The following is a 21,842-nucleotide window of genomic DNA, read 5'->3' on the forward strand; positions in this document are numbered from 1 at the left end:
TCCGGAATTTTGGGAGGCTCAGGCCGAAGTCTGGTTCGTCCAGGCCGAAGCCCAATTTCAGCTTCGGCACCTCACCGGCGATGACACGCGCTACTGCCACGTCGTCGCCTCCCTCGGGCCCGGCACGGCCGCTCGAGTTGTGTCCGTCCTTCGCCACCCACCGGACGGCCACAAGTACGAGGCACTCAAGCGGCTACTCCTAGCCACGTTCAGACTCACGGACGACGCACGGGCCGACCGCCTCCTGGATCTCCCCGAGCTCGGTGAGACGCGCCCGTCGGTCCGAATGGACCATATGCTGTCACTGTTGGGCGACGAAGCCCCCGGTTCGCTATTCCGGGCGCTTTTCCGTCGCCAACTTCCAGCGCAGGTTCGCCTCGCGTTGGCCGGGACCGGGCTAACGGAACCCCGAGCATTGGCGGCCGAGGCGGACAAGTACTTCGCCGCTTCGGACACGCGGGCGAGCGTTGGCGTGGCCGTCACGGCCTTCGACGCTGCTGTTCCACAGCATCATCTTCTACAGCACGCTGATGTTCCACAGCATCATCTTCTACAGCACGCTGATGTTCCACAGCATCATCTTCTACAGCACGCTGATGTTCCACAGCATCATCTTCTACAGCACGCTGATGTTCCACAGCATCATCTTCTACAGCACGCTGTGGTTCAGCAGCATGCTGATACGCACCTCGTGAACGCCGCCACGCCCCGCCCACCGCCGCGGCGAAAACCGCCACCGCGGGGAAACCCGTCGACTCCACCGGCCTGGCGGAGCCAGCCGCGCTCCTCCAGCTCCACCACCTGGTGCTGGTTCCACGCCAAGTTCGGCCACGAAGCTCGGCGGTGTCATCCGCCGTGCTCCTTCAACGGGTCGGGAAACGCCCGGGCCGGCGCTCAATTGTGGCGATGAGCGCCGGCCGTTCGAGCAGCCTGCTGTTCATAACGGACACCTTCTCCGGGCGCCGTTACCTGTGCGACACGGGAGCACAGGTGAGTGTCATTCCCGCCGGCATGTCAGACAAGCACGCCGCGGGTGGGGGCCCCGCGCTGCTTGCCGCGAACGGGACGCCCATCCGTACGTACGGAAAACGCTGCCTCTCTCTGCGGTTTGGAGGGCAGGTTTTCCGATGGACGTTCGTCACCGCCGACGTGCCCATGGCACTGCTTGGCGCGGACTTCCTGTGCGCTAATGGGCTCCTGGTCGACGTCAAGCGCAGACGGCTTGTCCAGGCCGAGACGTTCAGCTCGCTCGCATGTGCGTTGCCCAGCTCAACGAGCGGCTTGCCAAGCGGCTTGCCGAACGATTCGGTTCCGGCCACGTTGGTCTGTACGCTTCCGGCAGCGGACGCATTCACCCGCCTCCTCGCCGGTTTCCCGGCCCTCACGCGGCCCACCTTCTCGGCGGGGGCCGTCAAGCACGGGGTGGCCCATCACATCCCCACCGTCGGGCCACCGGTCTACGCCCGGGCACGCCGCCTCGAGCCGACGAAGCTGGCGGTGGCAAAAGCGGAGTTCGCTACCCTGGAGCGACTCGGCATCGTTCGGCGCTCAGAGAGCGCTTGGGCGTCGCCGCTGCACATCGTGCCGAAGCCCGGCGGGGGATGGCGACCGTGCGGGGACTATCGCCGTCTCAATGACGCCACGACTCCCGACCGCTACCCCGTCCCCCACATTCAGGACTTTTCCGCCCGTTTGGCGGGCAGGTCCTTCTTCTCGAAGGTGGACCTCATACGCGGCTACCATCAGGTCCCCGTCAGGCCGGAGGACGTCCCGAAGACGGCGGTCATCAGGCCATTCGGACTCTTCGAGTTCCTGCGCATGCCCTTCGGTCTGAAGAATGCGGCTCAGGCGTTCCAGCGACTGATGGACAGCGTCCTGCGCGACTTGGATTTTGTCTACGTCTACCTGGACGATATCCTCGTCGCCAGCGCGTCCCGCGAAGAGCACCTACGCCACCTCCGCACGCTCTTCGAACGCCTGGGCCAGCATGGCCTGATTGTGAACCCCGCAAAGTGCCGGTTCGGCGCCGCCACAATCGATTTTCTGGGGCACCGTGTCACCAGGCACGGAGCCGTCCCCCTGCCGGCCAAGGTGGAGGCGGTGAAGGGGTTTCCGCGCCCCCGCACGATCAGAGGGCTGCAGGAGTTCCTGGGCATGGTGAACTTTTACCATCGGTTCCTGCCCCGTATCGCCCAGTCCTGCGCCCCCTGCACGAAGCTCTCCGAGGTAAGCCGGGCAAAGGCGACGTTACCTGGACCGAGCAGATGCACACGGCGTTCACGGGCGCGAAGCTCGCCTTGGCTAACGCCACCATGCTCGCGCACCCGGCGCCCGATGCACCGATCGCCCTCACCACCGATGCCTCGGACTACGCGGTGGGCGCGGTGCACGAGCAATGGGTGCGTGGAGCTTGGCAACCGCTGGCGTTCTTTAGCCGGCAGCTTCGCCCGCCCGAACGCCGTTACAGTACCTTCGACCGCGAGTTGCTCGGACTTCACTTGGCGGTCAGGCACTTCCGCCATCTGCTCGAGGGCCGGGCGTTCACTGCCTTCGTCGACCACAAGCCGCTGATCTTCGCGATGGGCAAGGTCACCGAGCCGTGGTCGGCCCGGCAGCAGCGTCACCTCTCGGCCGTGTCCGAGTACACGACGGACATCCAGCACGTCGCGGGGAAGGACAACCCGGTGGCGGATTGCCTTTCCCGGGCCGTCGCCCACGCAGTCCACCTCGGCATCGACTATGCCCGGATGGCAGCGGACCAGGCCGCTGACCCTGACGTCCAGGCCTTGCGGACCGCCGTCACGGGCCTCCGCGTCACCGAGGTGCCGTTCGACGGCGCGGGCGCGGCCCTCTTGTGCGACGTCTCCCTCGGGCGTCCTCGCCCCATTGTGCCCGCGGGCTGGCAGCGCCAGGTGTTTGACGCCATCCACGGCCTGTCCCACCCGGGCGCGAGGGCCTCCCAAAGGCTGATCGCCGACAAGTTCGTTTGGCATGGCCTCCGGAAGGCCGTCCGCGGCTGGGCCAGGACATGCCTCGCGTGCCAGCGCGCCAAGGTGCACCGGCACACCCAGGCCCCGTTGGCCCCGTTCACGGTGCCGGAACGCCGGTTTGACCACGTCCACGTGGACCTGGTGGGACCTCTGCCCCCCTCGCGGGGTTTCACCCACGTCCTCACCATGGTGGACCGCACCACCCGGTGGCCGGAGGCCGTGCCCTTGGCGTCGACAACGGCGGCCGATGTCGCGCAGGCTTTCATCGCCACCTGGGTCGCCCGGTTCGGCGCCCCCTCAGACATCTCATCCGACCGCGGCCCCCAGTTCACCTCGGAGCTCTGGGGGGCGGTTGCGCAGGGGCTCGGGGTCCGGCTGCACCGAACCACGGCCTACCACCCCCAGGCTAACGGCCTGTGTGAGCGATTTCACCGCTCATTGAAGGCCGCGCTCCGGGCCACCCTCCGCGACGGCGGCTGGGTCGACAGGCTCCCCTGGGTCCTGCTGGGCCTCCGGACGGCGCCCAAGGAGGACCTGCGCGCATCCGCGGCGGAGTTGGTCTTCGGGCAACCGCTGCGGGTGCCGGGCGAGTTCCTCCCCGACTCCACGGCACCATGGTCCGCGGCACAGCAGCGCTCCGCTCTGCAAGAGACCGCCCAGAGGTTCGCCCCGGTGCCAACGGCATGCCACGGGCACCCACCGACGCACGTCGCCCCGGAGCTTCGCACGGCGGAGTACGTCTTCGTCCGCCACGATGCCCATCGGACACCACTGCGGCCCCCGTACGACGGGCCTTTCCGCGTGCTGGAGACCGGGGCGAAGCACTTCACCCTGGACATCGGCGGTACTCCTGACCGCGTTTCGGTAGACCGCCTCAAGCCGGCCCACCTCGATGTGGACCATCCACCGCCAGTGGCCCGACCCCCACGTCGGGGCCGCCCTCCTGCGGGCGGACCCCCGGCACCGCCCAGCCACGCCGCCCCCCGGTCCTGCACCCATCCCAGGAGCAGCCAGGGGCATCCCACCTGGCATCCCTGCACCCCGGACGCCGCCGATCGCCAGGGGGCGCTTCGGCCGGGTCATTCGTCTGCCCCGCAAACTGGCCCTCCAGGTGCGCGGGAATTCTGGGGGGGCGCGTGTGGCGGACACAAAAGCCCACTGGCGTGGTGACATCATTCCACGCACCAAGTGGGCGGTGGCCACGTCCGAGGGGTAGGCGTGGCCTCAGGAGAGACACCGGGCGCCCAGCCCGGAGTGTTACAGGTAGTCTTGAATAAAGGCGTTTATATGTTACCGCTTGTCCGCTTCCTCCTTGCTCACAAGCAGCGCGCGTAACGCCGCGCTTTAACCCATACATTTTTTTGTGTATATCATGCTCAATAAATTTCAAACTGATCCGATCAAGAGTTCTACTTGTCTAATTACGACGTCATAATGAAGACTGATGACATCATGAATATATGTTGTTCCCCATGGGGAGTGCTCGATAATGAGCATGCTTCAATTTTTTTTCCATGGAGCGGTTTCGGAGATATAGAAGTGCAAAGTTTTTTGATTTTTCCAAGATGGCGCCCATGTCACGTGACCTATGACGTCATCATCATTATAAAAAACCTACAGCAGGAGGCGCCCCTATGGTGAAAATTTTGTGTTAATCAGACCAACCAACGCCGACCTATGGACAAACAAACAGACAGACGGACAAACAGTCAAACTAGAAATCGGTCAGAGACCGAGGACTTGCCGGAATGTTCTTTTTTTCAGGGATGTTGGTTAGAAGGGAATCGGATGATGTTTGTTATTGAGTTAGGCATTAGATAATAAAAGTTGGAGGCAACTTTGCACCAGGAATGATAATAATATACATTCCCTTACAAATAACTTTAATGCAGGAGGATGGCATTAGGCCCATAAAAGCCTGTGCTGTGGTTGCTTGTCCATGTTCTATCCCTTTCACATGCTGAGCATCAAGCAAGGAAGCAGCATGCACCTGCCAGGCTCAGAGAGGATGCTCTAATCATTACGCCAGGTAGAGAGCGGCCTGGGTGAGGGAGAGTGGATACCATTCTGAGAGTTTGAGCCTCGGTGGCATTCGCTTCTGCGTACATTTTGGCTTCTCTTCAGCCGCGCCATCTTCCTCACTTTCTTGGGTCCTGTTCGCGATGTTCGGGACTTCGAGCCGTCCACTGGAGATGTGACCAACCGCAAAATGCCATCTCGTTAAGCCATAGGCCTCGAAATTGTGCGTGCTTATCGGTGGCCCTTGCTTCCGCTATCCAGCGAGCCTCTTCACTCTTCACATTTTCATCTGTTCCCCAAATATGATGTCAAGGCCGAGCACACAGTTCTATTTTGAGGGCACCACAAAACTACTTGAACATTGGCACACCTGTGTTGACCACAGTCATAGTCACAGTTGAGAAGTAAGAAAATGCACCATGGTAAAATTAAGATTGATGGAAGTATCTGCCTTTGTTTCATTCAAATATCCTTACCCCTTTTTGAAGTTTAAAAAGTATGAGGCATTACCTTTCAGCATGCCCTCACATTAATCAACCTGAAATAAAGCCACAGCATCATCACCCAAAAGACCAGATCTGAACTAGTTTGTAGTGAGTAAGGTAGAATGTGGATTCGGGTGTGGCGGCAGGGAAGGTAAATCTGGGTGGGGTATGTTCACACATTGTGTAAGCAATAACAAACCGTGCTTCGTATGTAGGTACGGTACATAATAAATAGAAGCTTTATGATTATAGGAAAGCATCACCGACCTGCTGCGAGATATCAGTTAAGGTTTTTTTGTTTTTAAACATTTCTTTTATGGACGTGTTAACGTTTTTTAACGTAAAAAAAAAAAAAAAAAAAAAATAAATAAATATATTATATATATATATATATATATATACATACATACGCATGCACACACACACCTCGTTTTTTCAATTCTGTTCCTCACAATTCTATCTCTCTCTTTTACACACACACACTTAATGAATTGTACAGTATCGGTTGTTCCTAAACTTAAATATAAATAATTTAAAGGATTGCTGTAAATGATGTTAATTTCACAACATCCCATATTCAACTTTATTTAAACTAGGGCATGCCCGTACTATATATATATCTAAAATTATATCCCCCCCCCCCCTCTCTATTTACATGAAATGGTTTGGTCCATTCGCAAAGCCAAAGCGAACGGCTTGCGAGTACGGTGACAATCCCCCCCCCCCCTCTATTTACATGAAATGGTTTGGTCCATTCGCAAAGCCAAAGCGAACGGCTTGCGAGTACGGTGACAATCCCCCCCCCCCCCCCCCCCCTCTATTTACATGAAATGGTTTGGTCCAAAGCGAACGGCTTGCGGAGTTTGGTAAATAAATCGCCATAGCTCGGTAACTACTTGTCCGATTAATATGAAACCTTGAAAAGGCACATCCTCGGGTCCCCAGCAATATACCTGGCAAGTTTCAAGTATATCGGACCCGTGGTTGTCGAGAAACAGCGGTCACAGACAAACGACAAACACACAGACAAACACACAGACATACAGAGATTACTGGAATTATAGATAGATTGTAAAACACACACACACACACACACACACACACACACACACACACACACACACACACACACACACACACACACACACACACACACACACACACACACACACACACACACTACATCCCGCCGGCCCCCCTTAACAAAACAGAACCACCCATTGCATAAAGCAGTTGTCACCTCCTAACACTGTACCAACCGCAGCATCAATCAGACGACATGTCGGATTTGAGAAGCCTTTGACTGACAAATTACCAGCTGTCATTGGTGATTTCCTCGGGGGGAAAAGGAATCAATCCGCAGACACATTTGTCTCGCTTGCCATTTTCTCTGTTGAGGGGGATATATATATTTTTGGAAAGAGTAAAAAAATAAATTTTACAACAAAGGTAAGCACCTGTACAGCACTTCAACCACCGAAACAAAGTACGCGCTCAAAAAACCTTGTCAAAATAATAGACAGGCACCTTGGCCCTAATATAATGCCAAAGCTGATGGTCATACAATGAACATAAATCCGAACACACAGGGCCCAGAATGCTTGGTCATACCATAAACGTTTCCTGTTTGGAGCCCAATGCCTGTCAACTGTGCAGAGTGGATTTCCCCTTCCCTCCCCCAGGATAGTCATGTGACCGTACTCCACCAAAATCCAAGTTCGTTACAATATATGCCCGAACACCACTCGGTAGAGAGCATACCTCCGCCAGGCTGAACAGTTCATGTTTTGTATCCACTGATAGGCCGGATCTGGATTCGGACCTAAACCAAAATCTAATCAGCTTGATCTTGTCACCAACCCAGCTCGTCCACCAAGTTTAGTCATAACTTGTCCAAAACTTTTTGAGATATCCTGTTCACAAACAAACAAACACACAGACAAACAGGAGTGAAAACATAACCTCCATCCACCTTCGGTGGCAGAGGTAACAAGTCAGAAAAAAACTTTTATTAAATTAAAAAACATGTCGGGATGAAATACCCCCAAAACAACCAACCAAGGTAGGAAGGAATCATAAAGAAGGAATGACAATTAGGAATGACACTAAAATACAACACCATCATCGTTTTACGAATTTCCATCAAAACGATTTTCTGTTTCAATCACAGCAAATGAAATTCACAATTACACCAATCCACACCAACTTCTGCGACTCACTGGGACTGACACAATCTGTCAATTTCCCGACCCGGATCTCAGTCAACGGAACATCTTCTCTTCTGGACTTGGTTATGACTAACTTCCCTGAAAATGTCTGCTGCTCTTCTTCTGCTCCGATCGGATCATCTGATCATGTCCTTGTTAAAGTGGACATCTCTCTGACCATCCTCAGGGAGCCTGCTCAGCGTCGACGAGTCTGGCATTTCACTCAGGCCAACTGGCACGGTCTTCAAGCAGCCATCAATCATCTGGACTGGTCTCCCATCTCTACCACCTCTGACATCAACTCATCCTGGGAATTCTTCCAAAGTAAATTGCTCTCTCTCATGCACAGATTTATCCCATCTCGTCTTCAGTTGTCATACCCTTCCTCCCGTCCATGGTACACGGAATCTTGTGGTGAGGCTGTTGCCCAGAAACAACTTGCCTTCGTCTCCTGGAAAGCAAATCCAACGGAAGGAAATCTCATTTCCTTTCACAAAGCCCGAAACAAGTGTGTGTCCACCCTCAGGAGAGCCAGGAAACAATATCTCTCCGTTCTCAAGACCGAACTCTCTTATCTGTCTCCCTCTTCCAAATCCTGGTGGCGTCTGGTCAAATCCGTTTCTGGTGTTTGTTCCCCCTCCATCCCCTCCCTTACCTCAAACGGCTACACAGCTGACTCCGCACGTGAAAAAGCTGAATGCCTCAACTCTGTGTTTGCCTCTAAATCTTGTGTCCCAAACCCATCCCTCTCTGTACCCACCATACCCAGTCGTACCCTGCTGCTCCTGGACTCCGTGTCCTTTCCTCCTGACAAGGTGGAAAAGTTTCTGTCAACCCTCGACTCTGATTCTGCAACTGGACCCGACGGCATCAGCCCACGGGTCCTAAAATCCTGCTCTGCTGCTCTGTCTCACCCTCTCTCTGTTCTCTTCACCCTCTCTTTTGCTCAAGGTCAACTGCCATCTGCTTGGAAATCAGCCAACATCACCGCCTTGCACAAAAAAGGTGCAAAAACAGATCCTAGCAACTACAGACCAATCAGCCTTCTCCCAATTATCAGCAAAGTCATGGAATCCATCATTGCTTCGGATATGAAATCTTTCCTCTTCTCCAATGGCTTGATCTCTGATCATCAATTTGGTTTCAGACCAGGTCACTCTACTCTGGACATGCTGCTTCTGCTGTCTCAACAATGGATGGAGGTCCTCAATGCCAAACAGGAAATTAGAGCTGTCTCCCTCGACATATCACGTGCCTTCGACACGGTCTGGCACCCCGCTCTGCTCACCAAACTCTCCTCCTTTGGTATCCATGGAAATCTCCACGCATGGCTGGCGGACTTCCTCTCTAGTCGTCGTCAACGTGTGGCCCTGAATGGGTTTCTCTCATCTCCTCTTCCTGTTCAGGCTGGAGTTCCCCAAGGCAGTGTTCTGGGCCCCGTGCTTTTTCTGGTCTTCATCAATGATCTCTCTGACTCTCTCGAAAATCCTCTCTATCTCTTTGCTGATGACTCCACTCTCTGCCGCTCCATTCCTCTTCCCTCAGATCGGCAGTCTGCTGCCTCCTCACTCTCTGAAGACCTGGACAAAATCACAGACTGGTCAAACAAGTGGAACATGTCTTTCAATCCTGACAAATCTCACACTCTTACTATGTCTCTCCAAAAAGATCGACTGGACAACCCTCCCATCTACTTTCTCAACAATCCTCTCCAAGAAGTTCTGTCGCTCAAGATTTTGGGTCTCACTATCTGCCATGATCTTTCTTGGGAAAACCACATTTCCAAGCTGGCCTCCAAAGCCAGTCGCCGACTGGGCATCCTCCGTCGTGCGAAGTCCTTCCTCGGCACACCTGAGCTCCTCACCACATACAAGGCTTTCATCCGCAGCTCAATGGAATACTGTTCTCCCCTATGGGCCGGTGCTCCTGCCTCACACCTAGCTCGGCTTCACGCTGTTGAAACCAAAGCTTTCAGAATTATTGGAATCTCCCGCGATGAAGCTATCTCTGAGGGCCTTTCACTCACTCACCGCAGGCAGGTAGGTGGTCTTACTGTCTTCTACCGACTCCTCTCCGGCCTTGCACCCCCAGCTCTCTCTGTGCTCTGTCCCCCAAATATTACTGCAGGTCGCACAAGATCTGCCAGCAACCCTCTGATGGTTAAACTGCCGAAATCTCGGCTCTCCGCTCACCTTCACTCTTTCATTCCTCTTTTCTCCCGCCTCTGGAACAAACTCCCTCACTCCCTTCAATCCCACTCCTCCCTCCAGGTCTTTAAAACAGCTGTTCACCACCATCTCTTATCTTCCCCCATCCAAAACCTTGATCTTTTCTACCCCCGCTAATTCACCCCAGATCCACCTTGTTTGAAATTCCAACTTCTTTCCTGGAAGTCCTGGCAGTGTCCATATGTTTTATACCTCTCCCACTGCCCCCTTCCCACGCCCCCCCCCCCCCCCCAAAACCCTCGCCCTCTCTCAGATCTCTCGATGTCTCCATGTCTCTCGGTCCCTGCTCTCAAATGTTGTGTTTGTGTCCTTATCCCTCTCTCCCCATCTTGTCTACCGCTCCCTATGTTATATGTTTTATGTGTCGGTTTGTCTATCTGTGTGATTAATGTTCGCTCTTTCACGAGCCTCGATATTGTATACAACAAAAAAAAAAAAAAAAAAAAAAAAAAAAAAACTACCTCCAACATAGACATTTTAATACAATTGGTACTATTGTCGCCCTATAACAAAACCTCAAAAGATGTCATGGTGTGCCAATCTGTAAACGCATTATGATGTTGTATTGTGGTGTCATTCCTAGTTGTCATTACTGTATTTGTCATTCTTTCCTGTTGTTTGGTTGGTTTGGGGTGATTTCAACCCGACGTTTTTTTTTTAAAATAAATGTTTTTTCTGACTTTTTTCTTTGACTATTTTTTATGATCTGAATGCCAATGAATAATGCCATCATCCAATAAATAATTTTTAATGACCCCATCCTCCTCTGATATATCTCATGCACGTCCCTTCCCTATTTTCCTTAATATCAAGTCCAATATTCCTGTCCCTTCTGTCTCCACTCAGACATTATGCTTCCCTGTTGTCCTTCACTCATCTATTTATTTTGTACGCCAACATGGCAGAATTTTTTCTTTACCCTCACTCCTTTCTCTGATCCTTTCCTTCTATTCTATCCCCATACTCCAATATCCTCTCAATCTTCCTTCCCTTCTTTCCCATACTCTGCTCACTTCCTTTCCTTCTCCTCCCCTCCTACATTATATTGCTTTCCTCCATTTTAATTTCCTAAATTTTAATTTCCTCAATTTACACCTTTACCTAGATGCGGGTGATAACCTTACCTAGATGATACTTACCTAGATGTACAGAATAAAGAGATACCTCCATTCCTATCCTCTTCACATGAATACAAGACAGTTGCCCGCACAATCGCTTAGGCTTTGATTTTTCGATTTCTGATCACGGGGGCTTCCAGGGGGGAGGAAGGTTACCCCCCAAACTTAGGATCCCTACTCCTCCCTCATTTACCACCGATTGCTCTGAAACTCGATACAGCCCTTCTACTCGATGACCCGCACAACTGCTCAGGCTTCTATTTTTAGATTTTGGAACATGTCTCCTGGGGAGGGAGGGGGTATCCCTGAAACTTCGTGTGATGAAATATGATGTAATATCTCGAGCTGAGTGAAGAGACGATTCGGGCGAAGGGACGACATTGAGGGAGCTTATATAAGTTGGGTCCATTTGGTGTGTGGCCTGGTGGCATTCTGTAACCCAGTGCCTAGACTATTGGGATTTAACAAGTACGTAATTGCTTGCTTGCAGGAAGCCAGAAGGAGATGTATGTTTGAATTGCTTTCTTTGTAGTGCTAATGATCTACATTATTTTGTGTTGAAGGATGAGTAGAGATATAGTTCAATAAAACCTCGTTTCTTGGAAGAGGCCTGAGTTTTGTTTTACAACACTTCGGATCACTACTCTTCCCTTACTGACCAACAGATTGCTCTGAAACCTTCTACTCGATGGTCCACAGGATTGCACCTTAGACATTTCAACTTTCTATCAAGGGGCCTCACAATGGGTGTCCCCCCAAATCAGCAATGGTCTGAACTACAACCTCAAGAGATGAACGTCAGCCCACTCGGGGCTATTTATTTATATTATAGTTAAGGTACACATAAGGAACATTGATGCAGGTGGAAACAATTGGACCCATCATGCCTGTGCTGCACCAATCCCAGAAACCATCAACCATCCACACACAAGCGACCTCCAAGTCGTGCCAATATCCCTATGTACATCAAGCTCCAATTCATCCAGGTACTTTGTGTCATCTGCAAGTTCCCAAAGTCTACTCTTCACCTCACTTATCCAAATGGGATTAGGAGCAGACTTTATAAATTCTGCAGATTTGCAATTGTTGATGTAAATTATGAATAATAATGGTCCAAGTACCGATTCCTGAAGTACCCGACTACTTACATCCTCCCAGCCAGACATCCACCAACTCACAACCAATCGTTCCTTCCTATCACTAATCCAGTTTCCTATCCAGTTAATGAAAAGCCACTCCACAAGCCCTCACCTTGACTAAAGACCTCCTATGTAGTACCTTATCAAATGCCTTCTGAAAGTCTAGCTATTCTGCACTTCCCTCATCCACCCAATCAGCAACTGCTTCATACAACTAATGGATTTGGTAGACAAGACCGATCTTTCGTAAAACCATGCTAGCTCCCTTTAATTAGATTGAAATTATTTGAAAGGTTCCTTGTCCTTTCCTTAATCAACATCTCCAACATCTTCCCCACAACTAAGTCAAACAGGTCTACAATTCCCCAATTCCTCTCTGAAGCTTTTCTTAAATAAACGTGTTACATTTGCTATTCTCCAATCTTCTGGTACCTGGCCTGACTACACTGAGCTGTTAAAGATATCCTCGAACACCACCATTATCTGCTCTGACATCTCCCGAGCAGGACTGTAACAGATTGCACCTTCACGATAGCATCATTTCGGGGAAGGGTGAGGGAGGCGAAAAGAGAAAACGAAGGGTTTTATTTTATTTATTTAGAAATATAATATTTTTATATTTAAACCTCAGGACTCCTCTTCTTTCCCATGCAGCACGTTGCTGCGGATAGCATCAGTTGCGTCGCTGATGCAGTGCATTCTATAGGTTTCGCCCGGGTGCTGGCGTTAGCTCACCTACTCTTCCCAAGGAACTCCATGAGGTTTTGAAGTCCACCAATTAATCTGAGGGTTGACATACTAATCGATGAATCACTCTGCCTGTGACACACCAGGATGACAATTTATAGTTGGGCCGAGATTCGAACCGAGGCGAGAACACTTAGCGATGAGTGCGCATACCTCCATGTTATCTTTCCAGCCCCAATTTCTGGACAAAAAGAGTGGATTGGTAAAATATGCCCAGGGTGATAAAAAAAAAACAGGATACATATACAGTGGTGTTAGCGAATGCATGTTGGACTGGGAGTCAATTCTGGAATCAATGTGCTCGCTACAGCACAGAGCTGGAATCTGTAATTCATTCCTGAATATAATTCACCTCCTCTTTGCAAAATACACTGTTGGATCTTTATCATCCACCAACTAATGCTAGAAGATGGTGCATTTGAGCTTGGGATAGCTCAGAGCTCTGTGAACATACCTCTCGACTATCTTGCCAGCCCCACATGAAGAATGATAGTTATCACATGATGTAATGCATTTCAAATTTAAACATGTACTGACATGTGTTAACAGAACATGTGGAATAGTGAAGTAATTCTGGAAGCACAGAGCAGGACAATAAATACTGTCGTGTCCATGCCGATAAAGACGGGCCTCGGACGAATGACCGATCGAGCTTATCACCGAGGCGTTCAGACTATGGCAGTGTTAATACGCATGGTGGTGGAGGGCAGCGAGCGCTTTCCTGCATGGTAGGACGCCGCACGGGGTTCCCGAACCACGAACAAATAAACGGGACAGTACAAGGAATGAAAGTTCAACACAAAGGATTTAATAAAAAATAATGCCAGGGAACAAGAAATGTGCAGTACTAAAATTCCGATTTGGAGTGCCCCCACATGGACTCGTAAAACAGACACAGGGAGAGATAAATGAAAATAAATGTGTTTGTGTGTGCACTCAGCTTTGAGTGGCCCTCAAACCTCGTCGGCGTCACACGGATCCCTGGTCCGTGCGTGGGAAATCGGTCTTGGCGCGTAGCTGCGTTCACCCCAGCCACCGAAGTTGAAGCGAGCAGGCCCTGGTTTAGTCCTCGTCCCACGCTCCACAAAGCACCGAGGTCTCTCAGGCGCATGCAGCCGTCACAAAGTCAGCACCAACGAACGAGGGAAAGGATGCGTCCGCTCCTCGACACAGCGGGGAACAGAGCAAGCATGAAAAAGAATGCGCCCGCTCGCAATAAATGTCCCAACGCAAGAGAAAGAAAATGGCCATCCTCAGCCTTTTTGTTCCCCGGTCTCGAACGTCATTCGATGACGTCCGCGCGTGTTCCAATCAAAGAGTCCATCTCATCGCTCCATCACCTGGACCAATCATCACCTTTTGGGGAGGGGCCTCACAGTCCTGCCTGCTTGGTGTTGCGATGACTCGGCTGGCGGCACCAGCGGTGGTGTTCCATGTCCGAATCTGGTCACTTTATTTGGTGTTATTAATTACGCGCTGATTGCTTGGCTGCTAGTGTGTGTAATGTAGTGTCATAAGGAAAATGGGAAAAAATCACAGAGGTCATATACATACAGGGGATTTACCCTTAACCCCTAAGCTACATCGCACAAGAGCCACCCTCTGTATGGCCACACATCACACTTAATCCAAACACACGGAGCTGACTTAAGTTACAGGAAGTGGCTACACGACATCTGGAGCATGATAATCTACACAACCCTACCTCGCCCTAAGGTATTTCATTGGCTACCCCTCATAAACGTAACAATACATTTCTTAATATCTGCACAGTTTTCTTCTTTCGATGACAGATCGACTGACTGATTGACAGATCCATGTTACATCCCACTAGCACTTGGCATTTTAATGAAACTGCATGAAAATTGGTAAATCTGTCTTTGAGACATTGACAGTTTTAAAATCTTTTCGTCATATATATATATATAGATATATATAAAAGAAAGTTTTTGTTTGTTTGTTTGTCTGCACGCGCTAATCTCCTGAACGGTGAAAGATAGGAGGAAACCTCTGAAACAAAAATGTCGGCCGGGCTGGGCCCATTTCGTAATAAATCTTCTTCTTCTTTCAAAATTCTCTTGAAGTAAAACTTGTGCACTTAATAGGAATATCTCACTGATTGCAACACATGCTTTCAAAATTCTCTCTCGCGGGGCCCGACAGAAGAAAGAACAACGAATCATTGAGCACTAACTGATACTGGGCTCGCGTCAGACCGATGTACAGAAGATTAAATTCATTCAAAAAGAACCCGGGCAACGCCGGGTGCATTCAGCTAGTATATTATAAAACAGGAGAGTGTCTGACCCAAAACTACTCCCTCAGTTTTTGGGCTAGCCCCGTCAAATCTACTGTGGAACGTTTTAGGATCCCAGCAGGTGTCATAAGGCAGGTACACTACCGGTCAAAAGTTTTAGAACACCTCAATTTTTCCAGTTTTATTGAAATTTACACAGTTTAATGTCTCAATGTACTCTGAAATTAAGCATAGAACAAATAAACAACTGGAGGAAAAAAAGAAATCATAGAATCATTTTGTTTAACAAAATTTAATTTAAATTTTTGACTCAGCAAAGTAGCCACCTTTTGCAGATATAATGGCCGAACACACTCATGGCATTCTTTCGACAATGGAAATCAAATATTGTTCGGGAAGTTTTCCCAACACTGTTGCAGAAGTTCCCAAAAATGTGTTGCACTTGTAGGTTGCTTTGCTTTCACCCTTCTGTCCAGTTCATCCCAAACCAGCTCGATGGGGTTTAAGTCTGGAGACTGTGCTGACCATTCCATGATTTGAAGCCTACCGTCTGGTTCTTTTCCTCGAAGGTAGTTTTGACATAGCCTAGAGGTGTTTAGGGTCATTCTCTTGCTGTAGGATGAACCCCTGACTAACGAGGCATATACCAGAGGCCTGGCGCTGCAAAATGCTGTGGCAGCCCTTTGGGTTCAGGGTGCCAGTCACTCTGTGCAAGTCGCCGACTCTGGATCCAGAAAAAGAGCCATCACGCTATAGTTCATATTTATACCATCATTATACCATCACGCTTCCTCCTCCATGTTTGCCAGTCGGTGTCACACACTGAGGAACCATCCTTTCGCCTACTCTACGGCGTACAAAAACCCTGCGTGACAAACCAAAGATTTCAAATTTTGATTAATCGGTTCCTAAGACCTTCTTCCAGTCTTCAGTAGTCCACTGGTGGTGCTTCATGGCCCAGGCAAGCCTCCTTTTCTTATTTTGCCATCTTAGCAATGGCTTTCTTACTGCCACTCGACCTGTCAAACCTGCAGCTCGAAGTCTTCTCTTCACAGTTGAAACTGAGACTTGCTTACTTCGACCAGTGTTAAGCTGTGCTTGAAGCTGTTGTCCTGTGAGCCGCCTATCACGCAAGCTGTTGACTCTCATAAACTTTTCTTCTGATTCTGTTGTGGCTTTGGGTCTGCCAGACCTCTTCCTGTCAGAGTTTCCTCCAGTTGTCCAAATAATGCTTCAGAGGGTGTAATAACAGTCTGTTCCAATACTGCTTTTATACAGACAGGGGGTTTGCTAGCAAGTAATCAGCAGAGGTTGGGACACCTGTAGGAATTGTTTGCATCACCTTTCAAGGCTTAATTTACTTACATAATTTACTTACAGTCTGTTCCAATACTGCTTTTATAGACAGGGGGTTTGCTTGCAAGTAATCAGCAGAGGTTGGGACACCTGTAGGAATTGTTTGCATCACCTTTCAAGGCTTAATTTACTTACATTGCTGCAGAACAGCTGTAAGTTGTTAACCCATTACTTGTTCCCTGAATAAGGCCTTTTTTTCCAATATAACTGTGCAATTTACATTATTTTCCCGTTTTTGCTAACCTCAACTTTTTTTTTTAAACCTCGAGCAGTTTACTGCTTACCTTTGTAACATTTCAGGTTATTCACAGAACTTGAATTGCTTAAATTTCAATAAAAACTGGAAAAATTGAGGTGTTCTAAAACTTTTAACCGGTAGTGTAGGTGGTTTCATAAATTCCTTAATACCATTATTATTTGGAATTTTGATCAATACAAAGCTGCTCCCACTCAGGAAATACACATGATAAAGAAGATTCGTTGGTTTGATAATATCTCATTGCAATTGTGATTTTGAGTTACCACCCAAAGCGACACCACTTTTATCCATCAATGAAACGTCTTCTGATTTGGTTTGTGATTTGGTGGTTGGTGGCCTTCTGATTTGGTGGTTGGGTTGGGAAGTTTCATAAATTTCTCAATACAATTATGATTTTGACTTTCTATTTGTACCAAGTGTTTCGTATCCGCCCTTTCTCGCCGGCAGATTTGTCTGTATTGGTAATCACATTAGAATGGCGTTTGTATTTGTTTACCTCACAAGTGTTTGTAACATTGTATTTTGTTATATTAATGGTATAGCATTAATTTGTGATTGGAATGATGCTGTTTGGAATGAACATTATAGAGAGATTGAGTTTATAGCAGAATGAGGAAATGATGTGAGGGTTTCCACCCGTGATATTCGTGGATTCCCCATTTGTAGTTTCGCTGTTGACCGTGTGTAGAAACATTCAGCCACAGTACGTTTATTGCCAAAGTCATTCACGAACCGGCTGCCAGTGCTTGACGTTTGACTGAAGGTGACACAGGAATGTGGAATTTATTGGTTCATGGTTCAGCATTTGCCGTTTCCGCATTGTCCGTTTGCTTTTGGCCTCCCACCCGTGTGTAGCACAGGTACCTCGCTATATAGTAAGTCTATTATAAGACTCCTTAACACAAAGTAGGTGTCGCATGTTTTTATGACACTCGGAAACTGTGTAGGGTCACGAGTCATTTAAGGATAAACAGCTATGAAGTTTGTGCGGGTTTTGGTTCCGATACAAACGGGTGTAATTAAATAAATTATGAAATGTTTACACCACAATGAACGCTTCGTAGGATACCCTTGATATATGTAGAGCAGCTGTCATTCACTTGGCTGAACAAAACTCTCCATGTCCATGCGCAAGGCTCCTGCAGAGCTTTTGCTGCTTATTTTTGAGCCAAGAACCCGTTTCATGGCAGGAGGTTTGGCCTCGGCAGTGGAGAGAATGATACAACGACGGTGAAATTCCAGCTCGCCTGTCATAGACACTCCCCAGGGAGGATTTTGAGAAATTGTCAGAGTACTGGCAGAAGTTCAAATCATACGATGATGTTTAATAAGGACGAACAAACTTTGTTGTTTTATCATTTGTTTCATTAGATTCGCGCTGTCACTCATCAAAGTTTTGAATTGCTCTACCGGTTCACATCATTAAAATATGAGCAATGCCAGTCTGAAGAAGCATACGAAGGTGGATCTTTTCGGCAGAATATATACCCTACCGTAATTAGCTTTATTTGCACATTTGTTGCAATTTCGGATTTTTTTGACATTGAAGATTCTATTTATTACGACATGGAATTGCATTGCTCGTTGAGCGCTCAGCCTAATCTTGGCAGACGAGCCCAAATCGGGTTTCCTATTTTATCTTCTCATTTTTCCTGTCCATTTCCATATATTTTGATACCGACCGACTGCGGTACACAATGCTACTCTTCGCAGAAGTTTCTAGAGCATCCATTGGGTATGGATTAAAATTATAGCTTATTTCAGGGTATAAAGCAGAAATTTCTACCCACGTTAATTCACCCCAGATCCACTTTTTTGAAATTCCGACTTCTTTACTGGAGGTCCTAGCAGTGTCCATGTGTTTTATACCTCTCCCACCCTGCCACCCCCCCCGCCCCCCTTCCCAAGCCTCCTTCCCCCAAGCCCTCTCCTTCCCACAGATCTCCCGATGTCCATGCTCTCAAATGTTGTACTTGTGTGTTTCCCTCTCTCCCCATCTTGTCTCCCGCTCCCTTTATCATATGTTTTAAGTGTCAGTTTGTTTTTTGTGATTAATGTTAGCTCTTACACGAGCCTCGATCTTGTACACAAAAAAAAATGATTGTGAAAAGGCAAAGTGTGTGAGCAACTAGGATGAAGTGGTCCGCACGTTGTCATGGTCTTATGGAACTTGCGCTCCGCACCTGGAAAGTGAGGATTTGAGAAGGCTCGAAAAAAAAGTGGAAAGAGTGCGCGTAGATGATTTACATCACTGGCAAATACAAAATGCTTATGCAGAAGGTGCATAAGATTCAGTGTAGGGAAATGCTGATAACAGAACGACAAGCGTTCACCTGTGCTGACTCTAAATTGTTAAAGGAAAGCACAGCATGGAGACCGTTGAACAGTCGAACCCCTGGTGCCTGGTGGGATAGATAGCACAGAACCTGTGGCTAGGGATTGCTCAGGTTAACCCTCACCTTACCTTTCCCTCGAGTGAGCTGAGTCTGGACCCCATCTCTGCCAAACGCGTACAGTTCATGCAACCAGGTAAACTGGCTCCTCGTTCTGAAACAACATCAAAAGGTTCAATTACTCAACTCTGATTTGGCGAGTGGAATCAAACATTTTCAGTTACAAACAGGTACATCATCTATTTATTCTTAAAATATGAAATACAGTGTTTATTGTATAAATATGTTTACTCTGTTAAAACTGTTTATTGTATAAAATAGATGATGAGTGGAAAAGATGATTTGCTCAAGGAAATGATGTATGGATAATGTAAATGAGGGATTTCATAAATGATGGATGTTTAATGCGAAATATGGATGTCTAATGTAAATGAGGGATGCCATATGTACTGGGCGAGTCATAAGTCCCAGGACACGGTTTTACCTGCTTGTACAAGATTTGTTTATAAGATGTATTTATGCTATTTTCTTTTTTTTCCAGATAATACAAATAATAAATTAAACCAAGATGGCAGACACAAGTCCATTTGCAGTATAAGAGGTTGGTAGCAGTGGTGTGGTACCACGAGAGGATAACCACAAACAAGATGATGAAACAGGTACCAGAAGACTTCAAGGAGCGTTTTGGAAAGCCAGCACGTCAAAATCAAATCTTCATCTTTTGGGGAAAAAAACACATTTCAGACTGGAAATGTACTCGACTGTAAGCGCAGCTGACGACCAACAATTTGTGATTTGGGAATTCAAACCAGAAAACACCCGCGGATCTCCGAAAAAATCATTACAGAAACGTTCTGCAAAGTTGGGCGTTTCGTATTCAACGTTACGTCGCACAATGAAAGATTTTCACATGAAAGCATATCAACCAACGGTTATTTGTGAATTGTCAGATTCAGATCATGAAAACAGGTTGACACCTTGTGACCGTGGCCACAGCACAGCCCTGACCTGACCACTTGTGACAATGCTCTATTGGGGTACGTCAAAGCTAAGGTTGCAGAACATCGCATGACATCTGTTGATGAACTGAAATAACGCCTTCAGGAAGCATTTGGCACCATAACACGTGGTATTTTGCATCAGTTTTCCCACCATACGTGGAGAAACATTATCTTGTGCCGTGACAATGGCGGACGTCATACGGATGCACTCAATGTCTAAGAAGGTATTATAATTGTTGTATTACTGTAATATGTTATTATTACTCCTGTCCTGATAATATAAATTAAGGATGGCTACTTTAGATGAAGGATTGGTAATTCAAATGAGGGGTAGTTTATGTAAATGATGGATGGGTAATTAAATTATTGATAATGTAAAGGATGGATGGGTAATATAAATTATTGATAACTAGGGCATGCCCGTACAAAATTATATCCCCCCCCTCTATTTACATGAAATGGTTTGGTCCATTCGCAAAGCCAAAGCGGACGGCTTGCGAGTACGGTGACAATCCCCCTCCTCTATTTACATGAAATGGTTTGGTCCAAAGCGAACGGCTTGCGAGTACGGTGACAATCCCCCCCCCCCCCCCCCCTCTATTTACATGAAATGGTTTGGTCCAAAGCGAACGGCTTGCGGAGTTTGGTAAAGAAATCGCCATAGCTCGGTAACTACTTCTCCGATTAATATGAAACCTTGAAAAGGCACATCCTCGGGTCCCCAGCAATATACCTGGCAAGTTTCAAGTATATCGGACCCGTGGTTGTCGAGAAACAGCGGTCGCATACAGACACACACACAGACACACACACAGAGATTACTGGAATTATAGATAGATAGAATAGATAGATCTAACAATAAGACAGTGGGAAGATACAATCGAGACAGTAAGTCGGCACTTTCGTAAGGCCGGAAGTGAAGTCTTCACTGTCCGGAAGTTCAATTATTCAATTAGCGCCAACGCATTTTGGCTTTTTGCAATTTAATCGCAAGGAAAAGTAGAAAGAGAAGAGGAAAAAAAATGAAAAGGAAAAACATTCCAAACCGCGAGGGAAAACAACACGGCACGTCGACACAACAACGTGTCCTGTGATTGGCCGTACGTGGCTGCCAGTAGCTGCCCCCAAAAAAAAACTTTCACCGTCCGGCGACTGAATTTTAGGGGAAAAATAAAACGCTCTTCGCTTAAAACAACGCCCTTCGCTCTGACTGAATTGGGACAATGTTTTTATGTTTTTAATTGAATTACTATCCGTAATGACGCACGCTCTCACAGGAGCTCCGGAAGGTCGCATATCGCAGTTACGATGAATCGCAAATTAGTTTTAATTAGTTTTAAAACATAGTTTAACGCCAACATAGTTTGCCAACGTGAAATAAATGAATACGCTCTCAAATGTGCCGTCCGAGGCAGAGTCTGTTCGCCACGTTCGGCACACGTGATAGCTCGCTGCTCTGATTGGTTGAATCGTTTTTTGGACATAGCTCGGTAACTACTTGTCCGATTAATATGAAACCTTGAAAAGGCACATCCTCAGGTCCCCAGCAATATACCTGGCAAGTTTCAAGTATATCGGACCCGTGGTCGTCGAGAAACAGCGGTCACAGACAAACACACAGACATACACACATACATACACAC

The 21,842-nt window shown here is 48.3% G+C and overlaps 1 protein-coding gene across 2 annotated transcripts in view; it reads right to left on the reverse strand.

Moving 5' to 3' along the window:
* Window positions 1-21,842, reverse strand: part of LOC137439454 (uncharacterized) — a 400,511-nt gene that overhangs the window by 250,410 nt on the left and 128,259 nt on the right. For both annotated transcript variants that reach the window (XM_078768562.1, XM_078768561.1), the window contains exon 4: window positions 19,270-19,352. In XM_078768562.1, the coding sequence (XP_078624688.1) occupies window positions 19,270-19,352 (83 nt within the window). The remainder of the gene's footprint in view (window positions 1-19,269; window positions 19,353-21,842) is intronic.

The sequence above is a fragment of the Myxine glutinosa genome, chromosome 14, assembly GCF_964187855.1.
Source record: "Myxine glutinosa chromosome 14, kmMyxGlut1.1, whole genome shotgun sequence".
Lineage (NCBI taxonomy): Eukaryota > Metazoa > Chordata > Myxini > Myxiniformes > Myxinidae > Myxine > Myxine glutinosa.